The sequence below is a fragment of the Aulonocara sp. 'chitande type north' Nkhata Bay genome, linkage group LG23, assembly GCF_057382095.1.
Source record: "Aulonocara sp. 'chitande type north' Nkhata Bay isolate Kocher_YH1m ecotype deep benthic linkage group LG23, A_spYH_male_GT1.1, whole genome shotgun sequence".
Taxonomy (NCBI): Eukaryota; Metazoa; Chordata; class Actinopteri; order Cichliformes; family Cichlidae; genus Aulonocara; species Aulonocara sp. 'chitande type north' Nkhata Bay.
In genome coordinates this window covers 26,433,776-26,449,723 of record NC_141365.1, presented here as the reverse complement: position 1 = coordinate 26,449,723, position 15,948 = coordinate 26,433,776, and the positions used below count along the sequence as shown (strand labels likewise).

General features: G+C 43.1%; 2 protein-coding genes across 4 annotated transcripts in view; one reads left to right on the top strand and one right to left on the bottom strand.

Moving 5' to 3' along the window:
* ptprnb (protein tyrosine phosphatase receptor type Nb) overlaps positions 1–10,061 on the top strand; it is a 55,834-nt gene extending 45,773 nt beyond the window's left edge. For all 3 annotated transcript variants that reach the window (XM_086282727.1, XM_086282726.1, XM_086282728.1), the window contains 4 exons: positions 6,504–6,557; positions 6,864–6,928; positions 8,588–8,661; positions 9,367–10,061. In XM_086282727.1, coding sequence (XP_086138853.1) covers positions 6,504–6,557; positions 6,864–6,928; positions 8,588–8,661; positions 9,367–9,438 — 265 coding nt within the window. In that variant the 3' untranslated portion in view covers positions 9,439–10,061. The remainder of the gene's footprint in view (positions 1–6,503; positions 6,558–6,863; positions 6,929–8,587; positions 8,662–9,366) is intronic.
* A 418-nt stretch (positions 10,062–10,479) lies between these two features.
* On the bottom strand, positions 10,480–15,466 carry LOC147301984 (tubulin alpha chain-like). The gene is made up of 4 exons (XM_086282731.1): positions 15,314–15,466; positions 12,827–13,049; positions 11,672–11,820; positions 10,480–11,586 (listed from the first exon to the last, which is right to left on the bottom strand). The coding sequence occupies exons 1-4, from the start codon at positions 15,314–15,316 to the stop codon at positions 10,612–10,614; spliced, it is 1,350 nt and encodes a 449-aa protein (XP_086138857.1). The 5' UTR covers positions 15,317–15,466; the 3' UTR covers positions 10,480–10,611.
* Positions 15,467–15,948: the final 482 nt, after the last annotated feature.

Here is a 15,948-nt window from a genome sequence, read left to right as displayed (position 1 = left end):
AACCAATGACCCGCTCACTGGGACCTGATTAGGAATGTCCCGATTGGTCCTTAATGATTCTCTGGGTACCCGCAGCCAGTAACAAGGTGCCTCCTCATCTGTTTCAGATCCACTTACATCACCAGCCTCTATTTGGTCGACCGTTTCACGTGGCTGATTTGACTTTCCTTTTGCCCTTGGCGGTCTATCAGGCATGCGATCATCTGTAATGTCTGCTGGTAGATCATTAACTTGAAGCAACAAATTTCTGTGGAGGGTGCGAGTATGGTGACCTCTGTTTTCAGGGCTGACCTTATAAACTGGGTTGTCACCAACCTGCTCTCTGACAATGTAGATAGTTTTCTCCCAATAGGGTTTCAGTTTGCATGGACCTCCCCTTTCTGCAACGTTGCGAACAAGAACCCTGTCACCTGGTTGTAGGGTTACACCCCTGTTCCGTTTGTCATAATAGTGCCTTTGGCACTCGAATGTTGGCTGTTCGTGCTGGCTATCTTGTACGCTTCGATCATTTTCTCCTTCCATCGTTTTGCATATCCACTTGGAGTGTGCAGCTACCAACCCAAAGAGGAGATCGACGGGGAGACGTGGATGGCGACCATAAAGGAGGTAATATGGAGAAAACCCAGTGGACTCATGTTTGGTGCAGTTGTATGCGTGCACAACGTGAGACAGGTGATCTTTCCAGTTCTCTCTCTCTTTCTCGCCCAACGTCCTGAGCATTTGTAGCAGAGTCCGATTGAACCTCTCTGCAGGGTTGCCCTGTGGGTGGTATGGGGAAGTCCTAGAATGGTTTACACCGGCCAGTTGCCTGAGAGTCCTAAACAACTCATTCTCAAACTCCCGGCCCTGATCATGGTGAAGCTTAGCTGGATAGCCAAACCGTAGGATGAAGTCACCGAAGATTCGCTCCGCAGCTGTCTTTCCAGCCTTGTTTTTAGTGGGGTATGCTTGTGTGAATCTGGTGAAGTGGTCGACTACAACCAGTATGTATTCGTACCCACCCCGGCTGGTCTCAAGCTGCAGAAAGTCAATGCATACGAGCTCTAGCGGCGAGCTCGATGTAAGGCTCCCCATAGGTGCCCTGTCAGGTAAGGCTGGCTTTTTTTGCTTAATGCAACGACATCGTCTGGTGATATATTCCTCAACCTCTCTCTTCATAAAGGGCCAATAAAAGCGATCTCTTACTAGGCTAAGGACTCTTTCCACACCAACATGTCCCATGTTGTCATGGAGGTGTGAGAGGACAGTTTGTTTGTAGATGGCAGGCAGGACTAACTGCTTTCGGCTGGGAGTCTTCCTATAGAGTAAGCCATTTTCCACCTGCAGCCTACTCCATTCTCGTGACAATTTCCTTGTGGACTTGTCCAATGTTCTACGAACCTCATCAGTTAGATCTCTGTTATTCTCCTTTAACTCTAACATTTTGCTGATAACAGGATCTTTCCGCTGCTCATCTGAGAGCTCTTTGCAGCTGATGACTGGAAATGTTCCAGTGTCTGCATGTGTCTGGTGTTGTGATGTTATGTTGAGGGCTGCCACCCATGCTACATCCCCTTTTTCTGCAGTCCTAGTTCCCTCCCAGGTGGCACACACTGCCTCTTCTGGTAGTCTTTCTGAGCACTGATCCATAAAAACACTGATATCAAGTGGACAGCGCGAAAGCGTGTCTGCATCAATGTTCTGTTTGCCTGGCCGATACCTGATTTCAAAATGGAAATCGGCAAGCTGCCCCACCCAGCGATGACCCACAGCATTGAGCTTGGCTGTGCTCATAATGTAGGTCAGGGGGTTGTTGTCCGTGAAGACCATGAAATGGGGCGCATAGTACAGGTAGTCGACAAATTTTTCACATACTGCCCATTTCAAGGCCAGAAACTCCAGTTTCCCACTATGGAGGTGGTAATTCTGTTCTGCTGGGGTCAGTGTGCATGACCCATAACCTATCACCCTCATCTTATCATCTTGTTTCTGGTACAGGACCGCCCCCAGGCCCTGTTGGGACGCGTCTGTGTGCAGTATGAAAGGGTGATCAAAGTCTGGGTAGGCTAGCACTGGTGGGCTTGTTAGAATGTCTATGAGACGCTCAAGAATCTGTTGGTGTTGGCTGCCCCACTCTACTGGAGTCCGTGAAGATAACTGCGGCCCCTTCCCCTTTTCTCTTACAAGGTTAGTTAGAGGTGGGCTGGGGTTTGTCTTGAGCAATTCATAAAGCGGTCTGGCTATGCGGGAGAAGTCCTGCACATAAGCCCGGTAGTAGCTCAGAAAACCCAGTAGCTGCCTGACATCACCGACTGTTTGAGGGGCTTTTTGCTTTAGCGCCTGTACTGCCTCTAGGTCCTTTGGGTCTATCCTCACTCCATCTGCCGACACCAGGCGGCCTACATACCTGACCTCTTTGCGGAGTAGCTCACATTTCTCAGGGCGGAGCTTAACTCCATGGCGTTGCAGAGCTTGAAGTACACGCCGCAAGACCTCAACATGTTCCTCAAAGGACCTGGAGAAACATAGCACATCATCCAGATAAGGGATGCAACACTCATCCCTGAGTGTGTCCAACATTTCCTCCATGCTTCTTTGGAAGGCTGCTGGTGCATTAGAAAGGCCAAACGGGATCCTGACCCACTCATATAAGCCCCATGGGGTGGTGAATGCAGTCAGGTGCCTGGACCCCTCCGCGATAAAGCCTTGGTGGTAAGCCTTGCCCTGATCTAGGATGGAAAACCACCTGTAGCCTCCGAGTGAGTCAATCAGGTCCTGTATGCGGGGGAGGGGGTGCCGATCTGGCACAGTCTTTTTGTTGAGAAGCCGGTAATCAATGCACAGGCGCAATGATCCGTCTTTCTTTCTCACACAAACAATAGGGGCAGCATATGGCGAGTGTGATTTTACAATCCACCCCTTCACAAGCAGCTCCTGTATATATTCTTTAACCTCCCTGTACAATGGCTTTGGGACTGACGCATAAGCCTTTTGGACTGGGGTGTCATCTTTGAGTCTAACTGACATTTGGAGAGAGGGTATACATCCAATGTCACTGCCGTCCCGTGCAAAAGCAGCTGATTCCTCATTCAACATTTTCTCGACTATTCTCTGCTGTTCTGAACTAAGGTGACTGAGGTCAACCGGTGGTCGCCACAGGTCAGCAGGGGAGTACCAGGAGAGGCCACATTAACTTCAGCCTTCAATACACAAGCTTGTGTTGGACCCCCATCTCCAACGTCCTGTTCGCCTGGCTCCAGAACTTTGGCAACATGTTGGATGGAGCCAAGTTGGGACCTCTTTGGCAGAGTGATTACTTGGTTTGTGTGGTTGGAAATTGGCACTCTAACAAATGGTTGTTTGGTGTTACTGATTTCCAACAATCCTTCCCCCACACTCAGCTGCTCTAGCGTGGCACTATCCTCTAGTGGCTCATACAGGACAACAGGGTTGGAAATGTCAAAGGTAGATGGTACTTTACATCGCACATTTACCGTTTTACCAGGTGGAACATAAACATTTTCCTTCCCTACCCTAATGGTGGTTATACTGTGGTTTGACTCTTTCTGCAGATTGATAAAGTTGACCATGGCTCTTGCCTGTTCTTCCTCCACTCCTAGGGCTTTGCGGAGAAGGCTGAGGATCATAGTGTGTGCATCTGCATCACACTTATGACTATTAATCATCCCTTGGAGGACATTGGCTCCCAGTAGTGGCTGGGGGAGGGGGAGCTGGCTGATTAGGAAGGGTACTTCCATTGTAAGGTTGGGATCGGTGTTCCCCGGGAGATTAACTGTTAGCTCCACCCACCCATCATATGGGATTGGCTGTCCATTTGCTGCACACAGGTCAAGGCTTTCCCCAGGATCAAGAAGTTCTTGTAAGGGCCTCACTGCATATTGGGGAATGAACGTCTCCTTCCAGGATCTATCAATGATGCTCACTTGTGAGCCAGTATCAAATAGTACTGTCACAGCATAGCCGTTGACAAAACAATTTAGTAGGCTCCTTTTACCAATCAATGGCACTGTTCGGGCTGTACTGTCAGTAACTGCTTGGCTTTTCGGTGGGGAGGGCTGGCTTTCTTTGCAGCGTTTTTTTCCCTTTCCCTTCAGACGTCTCAGTTTGCTAGTGGGCATTACTGAGTGGGACTGGGGATTTGGGATGGTCTCTGTCTGTCCCTCAACAGAGACCAGCTCCCGTTTCGCGGCTGGTTGGTTCGTTTTAAACAGCCAATTGCCCTATGCCCGGCATCCCCACACACAAAGCAGTGATTACAGTTTTCTGAGCCTTGCTGCATACATTTGGTGCAGCTGGGTATTTTACCTCTCCTTGCAGCTGAAGGTTGACTTGGTGGAGGAGTGAGTGCCTGGTTAACAAGAGGTTGGGTGCCATGGAATTGGTCCTGGCCTGGCGTTTGGAAAGGTGCAGTCTTTGATTGGGTTGTATGAATAGCTGCCGCTTGTTGGCCCATTAAAGTCGCAACCATGTTAGTCAAAGCCTCTACTTGTGCACTAAGCTGTTGGATCGCATCATTATCCCCACTGTTTGCACTCACATCTCCTCCTTCCACCTGGACACTATGTGTATGTGTTGTTTTTTGACGGGGGGCATGACCTAACCTACGCTGGTGTTCATTTTCATCGCTAATCATCTTCATAACCTGTCTGAGAATCTCCTCATCAGTGACGTTGCTGTTTGAAAGGAGTGGCCTTAGTTGCTGTCTGATGTCAGTATGTTTTGTGCCCAGGCCTTGGTAGATACTGTGAAGAAAGACTTCCTGAATAGTTTTGGGTTCATAACGAATGTCTGTACTGACCTGTTTTGATTGGAACAGGATCTTCTGTTTGAGTCCAATCATGCGGTACAAGAACTGTTGTGGGGTTTCTTGTTCACTCTGTCTTGCACACATAAGCTCTTGGAACAATTCAGTGCTGGCCTTTTCACCCAGGTGTGATCTGAGAAAGCCCTTGAGTTCATTCACAGTGATTTCATCTTTGTTGATGAGCATATCCTTGAAGACACCTGGCTTTACAATTCTCAGTACACCCCGGATAACCTCAGTCTCTGTGAAACCCTCTCTAATGCCTTCATCTATCTGTTTACACATGCTGCTATAAGTTATGTCAGCATTGTGGTCCCCAATCTGGCCACCATGTACCTTAAATTCCCTCCGTTGGAGGTTAGAGAGGTCCTTTAAGGAAACCATTCTCTCAGTGGTTACATGTGATGAGGGGTGAGGTATTGCTGCATGTGTTACTGGGTCACCTATACTGTGTGCCCCACTAGGATGTGTGTTACTTGCATTTCTAAAATGCTGTGGCTCTCCACCCCGCTCATCATTTATGATTCTAGGCTGGGTTGGACTCAGATTGGTGGTGCGAGCCTGTGCACCAAAGTCAGTCTGCTGTGATGTTGTAGGCTCTCTGGGGATGGAAAGTAAGGGGGTGGTATGCTGTTGAGTGTTAGTAACTGGTGGTAACTGGCCTAAGGTAGCATGTGTCACTGTAGTGCGCTCGACTGTCTTAGCACTAACAACTGGTGACTCCAGTGGCTGCGCCACCCCATTAGCAGTGTTCAATAGGCCACGATTTTCAACCATACTGCATACAAGATCATTTAGCACCAGCAACTGACTCATTCCCTCATCCTCAGAATTTAACAAAGCATCTGACTGCATATAGTTGATAATGCAATCCACACAACCTTCTTCATCAGTGGACTCTAATTCACTACTCTGGCTGTCTGTGACCAGGTCCCTTGCGAGCTGATAGGCTTCTGCACCTGAAAGCTTATACAAGTTCTTTTTGATGCTCCAAACCAGCTCCTTGCGCGCTGCTGCCATGATGAGCTTCGACTAATGAGACACAGAGGTGCAGTTCCGTTGGTGGAGTGAAGACCCTCGTACAGATCTTGACTTCTCTTTGTGGACACCCACCAGCTGTCGTCTCGGCTACAGCGATGCCATCTCACGTTGACTTTCTGGTTCTAGTATCTCTGGACCCTCTTCCTTAGAAGACTCAACAGGAAGTGGATCCCGGACGAGCCCCCACAATTTGTTACGGGCCCCAGGAATGGTGCCACAATAACAAAGAAGAAATCCCTGCAAACACAGGTAAAGTTCAGGAGCAATGAAGACAGTGCACTCGGTTTGCCTCTCAGATTGCATCTGACTCGTGGGCGGAAGTCCATCCCCCTAAAGCAACCGGGTTGCACCTGTCTTGGAATAATAGTTCCGCCTGGGGTGTTGCTCCATTTCTTTGTACCTTCTATACAGTTTATGTGACAAAATAATGCACTGGTTAGGTTGGTCATGTTGTCAAAGTCATTTTGGATATTAATAGCCACAGAAAATAACTGATAAACAAATTAAATAAATTAAATTAAATGATTAACACAAAAGTGGCCATGCATTTTGGGTGTGCCACACAATCATAACCACCTGCACCCCATGTACCAAAGGCCATTTGCTACATCCTATTAACCTTTCCTTCCCCACTTCCCTATATGATCTCTCTCCTCAGGAAGGTGAATAAGTGCTACAGAGGACGATCCTGCCCCATCATCGTGCACTGCAGGTACTACACAAATGCCAAGATATGTAAATATTTGCTAAAATCTGCCCCTGAATACCACAAACGGTGTGACATATGTATACACTTGACCAACTTTCATGGAACTTCTGTAGTATAAACAATTAGTTTTAGTACTTTTTAAAGAGTTTATTATCATCTGTAGTTAGTCTTTAATTAAGTAGACAGTAGTCAGTAAGCTAGAATGGTGCTAGTTTGATGTTTTGTTTGATGTTATCTGAGTAAATTGAAGAAATTCTCATATTTATTTTGTGGTGTCTAATATTTACCTTTGTTCTTCTTTGCTTACAGTGATGGTACAGGACGGACCGGGACTTACATACTGATTGATATGGTTCTGAATCGCATGGCTAAAGGTAAACACTTATATTTATGACTGCACGTGGGTTTTTGTTCCATGAGAATGTAGTGTGTAACACGTCCAGGCAGTTATTTTAAAGCCCTGATCTATACAAATGGAGAGAGAGCTGTTTATGTCAATGACCACTACAACATAAAAACTGCATTTGCAGAATTACCAATCAAATGTGATAAAACTGCTGCAAAGGTTTGGTGATCTAGTCTAAAAAAATTTCCTATGGCTCTCTGCATAGTCATTGTCTGTAAGCAGTAAATCTTTTTCGTTGATGTTACAAAATTTTCCCATAGATTTTCTAAAGCTACAGTCATGAAGTGCTAGACACTGGTTGCTGGAATAAAACACTCCTTGCATTTGCTTTGCAGGGATCACTAGTAGACTGTAGCAGTCCCCTGTAGTTTGTTAAAGTCTTTCTTACAAAAGAATAAGTGAGACACAAACTGGAAACATGTTTGTTTGCCTTTAAAGTAGTCGTGCCTTATCACTGGAGTTAAAACGTGTGAAAGGGCAAAACTTTCACTTTGCCCCCCAGCAGTCTGCTTATAATTAAATCAGTCTCAAAGAGGGTTGTGTTGCAGAGTGATTTCACCTGGCAACTGCCTCCAACAACCACTCTCCAGCTAGAAAGGGAATATACATTTTCCCCTACCAACCAGTGTTTTTCAGGGAGTCATAAATTGATCTCTAGGCCTGTGCAACTGGGGCCTAACTGAGGTAAGTGACCCAAAGAAAGATGATTCCTTTGTTATCTCCTTGAGCAGAGTATACACTGACCATCCTTTTTGAAAGAAAAGGAAATTAAGCCGTTCCACGAGTGTAGACAAACGAATGCAAACCAAATTAGCGCAAAACTTAAACTCCCCTTGATCATTTTTAATACAGTTAATAATCTCTAATTGGAGAACTCTGCCTTTTACTGGGTTGTCCACATTTATAGTCTAAGAACTCTTGGGCTCCCCTATCTGGAACACTTATATATAAGCCATCTATGTCCACTGTGAATGACCATCTTTGAACAGAGAGCGGGGCTTTACGACACCAACTGTCTGCTATCTAAAATTCAGTTATGAGATCCCTTCCCAGACGCCTTAACGCCCACTCACATCCTGGGCCATTTGACCTCAATAAATCACGATAGGGTTGGGCTAGGTTTTACTATGGGTTCACCCGAAACCTTGGCTGATTGGAACCCACACCCATTTTCACACCTTGGCTCATGTGATTAGGTAGAGGATCAGTAGGGGGGCTTAAAATCCGGGACTGTCCACCAATTGCGCTTAGAACTAAAGAAGTTTCTCGGATGAGAGGCTTTATTAAGTTTTCTTTAAGTTCAAGAAAACTTAAAGAAGTCCAGACACTTTTCTTTCCAAGCTCCTTAGACTACGATGACCTGGAAGACTGAGAGCCTTCACAGATGAACACTTGTGGTATTATTATCTAGAATTCTTGGGGATCTAGAACTGCTGGGTTGTAGTATCTAAGATTTTCTTTTTGTATTCCATCTTCAGGATATTGTAGTTTAAAGCCATCAGATCACTGTCAACAGCATCTGTAGTAATATAATTCTAGAGTATGTAAAGTCTGTCTGCCCTTTTCCTTAGTCCTTACAAAAAACAATCTTGTAATAAAAGTTTAACCAGTCTATCTCTTTTTGCAGGCGTGAAAGAGATAGACATCGCTGCTACACTGGAGCATGTCCGAGATCAGAGGCCTGGGATGGTCCGCACCAAGGTGAGTTTCTCTTCTCTCTTTTCATTTACTTGCGGTTCATTTTTTTGTTTTTCTGAAGAATAATAAGAAATAAAGAAAAAATCTGTCTTAAACTAGTTTAAAAAAAGAAGCTTTATCTGAATTTGGTGACTACATTATTTTAACTGGTTTTAGACTGGTTTATGGCATAGCTTTGACTTTTAGTTTTTAGCTGGTTTTAGACTGCTTCATGACTTTAAACTAGATTTAGGTTTCTAGTTTTAATTGGTTTCAGTTTTATTCTGGTTTCCAACATTAATTGAAACTAGTGTTGGAAGGAGTTTTAATATTTTAACTTGGTTTTTATAGAGCAAAATCATAGCTCTATAAAAGGTAATATCAGGCAAGGTAATATCAGTTAGTCACATCAAATCATTTTGATGATTCTAATTGAACAATTAGGTCCAAATATGTCTTTGTTCTTTCTCTGATTGGTGGACTAGTTTTAACCACACACTTCATTCAAATGTGGGCAGTTATTGTTGCAAAAACTTTTGATGGGATGTTTTGCTACTAGTCTTTGTGTTCAGTGATATGTCTTTCAGTCTTACATTAAATGCATATAAGAGTACAATACTTTTGCAGACAGACTTGAGCATTTCTTAGCTTCCAGTATTTTCTACTTTACGCTAAGTTCCTTTAACTTCGGGGAGTACCAATGGAAAATTGGCCTTTTCTCTTTTCCAGGACCAGTTTGAGTTTGCACTAACTGCAGTTGCTGAGGAGGTGAATGCCATTCTCAAAGCTCTGCCCCAGTGAAACCAGTATCGAGCAGGGCTCTGATGAACGGACCCCAACGACTTGACCCACGCGCTTGACTTGTAACCTACCTTTCTCTTTCTGTCTACTGACAAACGACAGCATTAATAGGAGTCACAGAGACTGAAGATTTTAGCAAGGAGTTAATCTGTTTCGATAGTTGACACGGGTGTGTCCAGGGACCTTCAGGAGAAAGGAGTAATGAAAATTAAACCTGGATCATGTGGCTATTGAAAGTGGTTTTCAGTTTTAAATCTGATTGTTACCTGTTGAAATCCAATCTGAAAGTGTTGTAGCTGTTGAAATGAATTGACTTTTGCCTCAAGGAATAAGCTAAATTTAAAATGCATATTTAAGTCTACATGTATTTGAAAGCATCTGAATGCTCTAAAAGTGTTGTAATGCAGTGTGAAGACTGAAGACTGACATTTAATTTCCTCTCCTCACACGACTAACATCCTTTGTGCCATTTGGATTGTTTTGTGTCTCTGAATATTGTTTGTTGCCTCACGCAAGATAAAAGAAAATCTTAAAAAAAGAAACTATTCTAAGAGGAAAAAAATAAAAGCTATTTTGTATCTGTAAGACCTTAAATAAATCTTTTCGTGTGCAAGTGCTGCAAATACTTCATGCGAGTTCTGACTTTGTCTGAGGCTTCGCGACAGCCAGTTCTTTATTGCGGTTCTTTATATACTACATCCATGCATACCACTTAGCTATACTTGCACCATTTTAATCCTTTAAATTTAGATCTCTTCACATGTTTTAATAGCTTTTTATAGACTCTTCAATTTGATTAGCTGGAGCTACAAATGTTTAAATTAATTTTTCTGCAAGTTTTCTTCCAGCTAACCAGGTTTGAGTCACTCATTTCCAAGCATTTACTTTGATTACATTTAACAAAACAAAATAAATAAATAAATGAAATAATTCACACAAAACTTAAACTCTAATTCTCTGAACTTCATGTTTCATAGAATGTACACATTACAACTTGAGAGATTGCATTCATTCCGACCCAAAGTAAACACAGACAAAGTATAACTTTATTGTGGTTTTATTTGGAATAAATGCATTGCTGGCTGGAATGTGCAGAACTGCAGAAAGATACAAGTCCAATATTGCTTTGTAAACACTGAACTACAGCAATCAGCAAATGGACCTTCCAGAAGCCTAGTACTCCTCGCCTTCGTCCTCCTCTCCAACACTGTCGGTTCCCACCTCCTCATAATCCTTCTCCAGGGCAGCCATGTCCTCTCTGGCCTCTGAGAACTCTCCCTCCTCCATTCCCTCTCCCACATACCAGTGGACGAAGGCCCTCTTGGCGTACATCAGATCGAACTTGTGGTCGAGTCGAGCCCAGGCCTCTGCGATGGCAGTGGTGTTGCTCAGCATGCACACTGCTCTCTGCACCTTGGCCAGGTCTCCTCCAGGAACCACGGTGGGGGGCTGGTAGTTGATGCCCACCTTGAAGCCTGTAGGACACCAGTCCACAAACTGAATGGTGCGTTTTGTCTTGATGGTGGCAATGGCTGAATTGACATCTTTGGGTACTACATCACCACGGTACAGGAGGCAGCAGGCCATGTACTTTCCATGGCGAGGGTCACACTTCACCATCTGATTGGCCGGCTCGAAGCAGGCATTGGTGATATCAGCCACAGAGAGCTGCTCGTGATAGGCCTTCTCTGCTGAGATAACAGGGGCATAGGTGGCCAGAGGGAAGTGGATGCGAGGGTAGGGCACCAAGTTGGTCTGGAACTCTGTCAGGTCCACATTCAAGGCTCCATCGAAGCGAAGGGAGGCGGTGATGGAGGAGACGATCTGACCAATCAGCCTGTTGAGGTTGGTGTAGGTGGGACGCTCGATGTCCAGGTTCCTGCGGCAGATGTCATAGATGGCCTCATTGTCCACCATGAAGGCACAGTCAGAGTGCTCCAGGGTGGTGTGGGTGGTCAGGATGGAGTTGTAGGGCTCCACCACGGCTGTGGACACTTGAGGAGCTGGGTAAACTGCAAACTCCAACTTTGACTTCTTGCCGTAGTCAACAGAGAGACGCTCCATGAGCAGAGAGGTGAAACCGGAGCCGGTTCCTCCTCCAAAGGAGTGGAAGATGAGGAAACCCTGCAGCCCTGTGCACTGGTCAGCCTGGAAAATAAAAGTGTCTGAAACGTTAACCCTCAAGTCTTATTAAAAGCACCAGCTTTAACTTGTTCCAAAGATTTGTGCTCACCAGTTTGCGAGTCCTGTCAAGAACCAGGTCAATGATCTCTTTACCCACTGTGTAGTGACCTCGGGCGTAGTTGTTGGCTGCGTCTTCCTTTCCAGTGATGAGCTGCTCGGGGTGGAAAAGCTGGCGGTAGGTTCCTGTACGGACTTCATCTGAGGAACAAACAAATAGACCTTTAGTGGTGGCTCCACTTCATCATGAAACACTGGGCGCCTTTCTTATATTTGTGTCCAAAGCTGCAAAAATTTATGCTATGAGTAAAATCATTTATTCAGAATGAAGCTATATTTAAGCCTATTTTAGACCATTTACTGAGGGGTTATGAAGTGGCTTCCTACAAGAAACTTAAAGTAACTCGACCACATTTATTTAATTTGAAAAAATTGTGAGTCAACACTCACTTTTATTGCCCAAGTCATAATGGATGGCAACCCAACTTAAAAATGAAAAACTGACTTTTGCAACTGCCTCCAAGAGCCTTTGGACCAATTCCTATGTGAAGGCTAAAACCAAAGCATGTGGGTCTTAGTTTTGCTTTCAAGTGCCTCACTTGTGCTGCTAGCACCAACAGTGAGCAGCCAACTAGCTATTCTGTTCTATTCTATTAGAATAGCCCTTTATTGTCATGGTACATGTACAACAAAATTATGAGTGCTCCACACCAACTGTGCAGGAGTTTAACAAAATGGAAATGACATCACGAATAAATAGCAAATGGAAGATTGGTAGCATTAGTCAGAAGAAAGCCAGATTTTTGTAGTAAAACCTGTCTGACCAAATATGAATTTGACAGTTAGGGGAAACTTCGATAAACATCAAGAGGCTGTTCCACTGAGTGATACGAAGTCAGAGAACATGACAAAAATGTTCCTAATGACGGCAACAAAAGTAAAGTGGCTAATGTAATCCAGAGCTCAGAGCCAGCAGTGTTGGTATCAGCAGGGAAAGGATCAAAGCAGATTGAAGAAAATGGCACAGAAAGGGGATCGATCTCTTGTTATCTGGTGAAGTTGCAAATATACTGGAGAATGATGTGTACCTTACTGACTTTTTGCTCATCTGTAGTCATTTGTGGGGAACTTCAACATTCATTTAAACTTTCTCATACACAACTGGTTTTAAAATAAGGGACCAAGCTGCACATTTAGAAATATTTACCAATGACTGTCGGCTCCAAGTCCACAAAGATTGCTCTGGGAACATGTTTGCCAGCGCCAGTCTCACTGAAGAAGGTGTTGAAGGAGTCGTCGCCTCCTCCGATAGTTTTGTCACTGGGCATTTGACCGTCCGGCTGGATGCCATGCTCCAGGCAGTACAGCTCCCAGCATGCATTGCCCATTTGGGCTCCGGCCTGGCCGACGTGCATTGAAATACACTCACGCTGTGGAAGAGCAGAGGAAAAGATGAGTTAGCCTAGCTCTTGCTTTGCATTTACAATGTTTATCACAGAACTGCATTTTAAGGCAGTCTATAAATGATCAAATATTTATGACTGTCATGTATGTTTGAATAAGTAACCTTGTTGCCAAAACTGGTTATTTGCATTTGGGTGAGTGCATGAAAAACCCTGGTTAATAGGGCACCATATCAGTTTTAATATTTTGATCTTGGTTAGCAAATACACAGCAGATCATAAACAGGAAAAGTATACTATTACTCTAATTACAGTCCAGATTATTTTACTTTTGAGGAAGGTCAAAGCTTTTTAAGGTAGTAATAAACTTGCATGTTCTCGTGAACAACAGGGCTTTGTAAATATTTGCACCATTTCCAAACACTGAAAGATTTTAATCCAACAGAAAGTCTAAAAAGGTGAACCGACAGTTTTATTTTCCTATATTTGGAAATGAGCTGTTGGAATCCAGATTAAAGTGGTTTCCTGGTTATGTCCATTTCCATCCTTCGTGTGGTTGTTTCTCAAAGTCTTTTTAATCAAGAACCCTCAGAAGCAAAAAGAGAGTTGAATGTGATACTAACAAAGGTGTAACTAATTGTACTAATCAATTTGACTGAACTTTAAAGTTTCTGTAAGTATCTAGACCCGATTTAAAAAACTAACCTCCCATTAGTCTTATTGAAGGTTTAGGTTCTTTATTAAAGCAAGTAACAAAGGCGTTGAGAATATTACCCTCTATATAGTGAGTAAACTCGTGGGTTAAAGTACGATCAAAAAATAATAATTCTGAAATGAAAAACAAAGTGGTGTAGGTGGTTAGAGATAAGTGTCTGAATGTTTAATGACATAAAACATTAACATTTATTTAAAAATGTTTAATTCAGAAGACTTCGTAATTTCATTTGTAAGATTTTTGGAAACAAGACACATTCAATTGTAGAGTGTGAAAGGAAAAAAGATTAACTTCAGTGCAGTGTCAGGACATGCCTGTGCCAAAAAGTGATTGTCTGCCAAAAACTGATTTCCGGTATTTGCCAAAACGCAATTGCTCATATTTAAAGTGCTATAAGTAACTTGTTGGGCTATAATATGTTAAACATATGTCAAATGCATCCCTTGACATAAAGTCATCTTGAGCCACAAACAACATTCGTGTAACAAGATACAAGCCGCAATCAGTTTTTGGCAGCGACTTTTATATAACCTTTATTTATGCAGTAAAAAAAAAAAAAAAAAAAAAAAAAAATCTCATTAACATTAAAAATTTATTTTGTAAGAGTAAGTTGCCCAACAGGACAGCAGAAATGGCAGCAAATATTACAATAGTTCTGTAAAAATATTTTAAATGGGGATAAAGGACCGGATTGGCTATAATGTAAGTACAAGTTGTAAAGATACTTAAAAAACAGATAATTTTTTAATTCTTTATGCAACCCCTTTGTATCCCCTGTTCACCGAAGTCTATTTACGAACATACGTAAAGATATTACACATAAAAAATACACAGAAACACTGGAAATCAGTTTTTGGCAGACAATCACTTTTTGGCACAACACCGGAACATCCGAGCAGCAGTTTTACCCTTAGGTAGGGCTTTCCGCATGCCTGATGAGCTCCAACATGGCAGGGTGACCCCTCCCAAAAACAGCAGATCACTAAAAATCACCCTGCGGGCAGAGGAGTTTTGAAAAAAAAAAAAAATCCATTCAGAGCGGAAGCAGCTCTGCTCCCTGCCCCCACTCTGATCCCCACCTCTGTGTAACGTTCACGGACAGGGCGTTATCTAATGGCGCCAGTTAAAAAAAAAAAAACCCCAGAAGTTTCAGTTTCAGCACGACCGCTTACAGAAAGACATGACACGTGTGCACACGACCGTTACAGGCCATTTCTATTTCTTTAAAACGTCTTTTTTATTACGAACTCGTGGGGTTTGATCTGCACTCTTTTTTTTGTCTCTTTAGTTTTAACTGCGCCAGCAGTTTGGCCTGCTTCCACGTCACATAATGTTAAGTGCGCACATGCGTACACAAAACAGAATTTTTAAAAAAAAATATATTCAAAATACTTTTACTTAGAGCTATATTTTAAGATTTAAATAAATTAGTCCATAGCGCTTGGCAGTTTTTTTTAATCATTTATTTTTTTTAACAAAAACCTTGCGTTTATTGTAACACCCGTCATTATGTGACTTAAAAAGAAAGCAAGCAACGTTATTTAAAAAAAAACCGACAAACGTTTACTAAGCTTACCATTTTGTGCTGTTTTCTCCTTCGACCCGACGTTGAAGAATCGGTTGGTGAAGGCAGGACTGAAGAGCGGAAGAGCAGCCGGTCTTATTTATACTTTTTGAGGGGGCGTAGCCAAACCGAAGGTTTGAATTTCCTGTTGGCGGGAACGAACGTTGGGTAGTGCTGCATTCACATACGGTCCGATTTTGTATCTCGTCTTTCAGTATGTCGTCTTTTCAGCTCTAAACGTGTCTTCACATTTCGTGTTAAGACAGAAACAAAAAAGATAGTCTGGATAAAAGGTGAATTAAAAGCCACCGTTGCCTACAATAATTGTCCATCAGGCTTTGAAATAAAGTTTTAAATATTAGTTGGGCTCAGAGAGCCAGATGAAAAATACTTTAAATAATTTGAAAAACTGAAATTAAGGTGCATTAACTCTTGCTTTTTTTTCTTTAGGGAAAACAAAGAAAGTTGAACTGACGTTATTGTAGTGATGACATATAACTGTGACTTTTTAACTTTTGTTGTAATTACCCTCTAAAGAATTTGATTAAAACTTTTACCACCAGGTAAAGTGGGTGTTATGAGACATTCTCTGGTATCTACTTTGAGCACTCAAAGTGCTTTTCTGCTATAAGCTTCACCCACAAACA

What these genes read in the sequence shown, in the direction of transcription:
- LOC147301984 (XM_086282731.1), bottom strand. An exon ending in CTTGGAGCCGACAGTCATTG is followed by an intron (nt 11,821 to 12,826) that starts GTAAATATTTCT and finishes TTTGTTCCTCAG; the next exon opens with ATGAAGTCCGTACAGGAACC. An exon ending in TTGACAGGACTCGCAAACTG is followed by an intron (nt 11,587 to 11,671) that starts GTGAGCACAAAT and finishes TTTATTTTCCAG; the next exon opens with GCTGACCAGTGCACAGGGCT.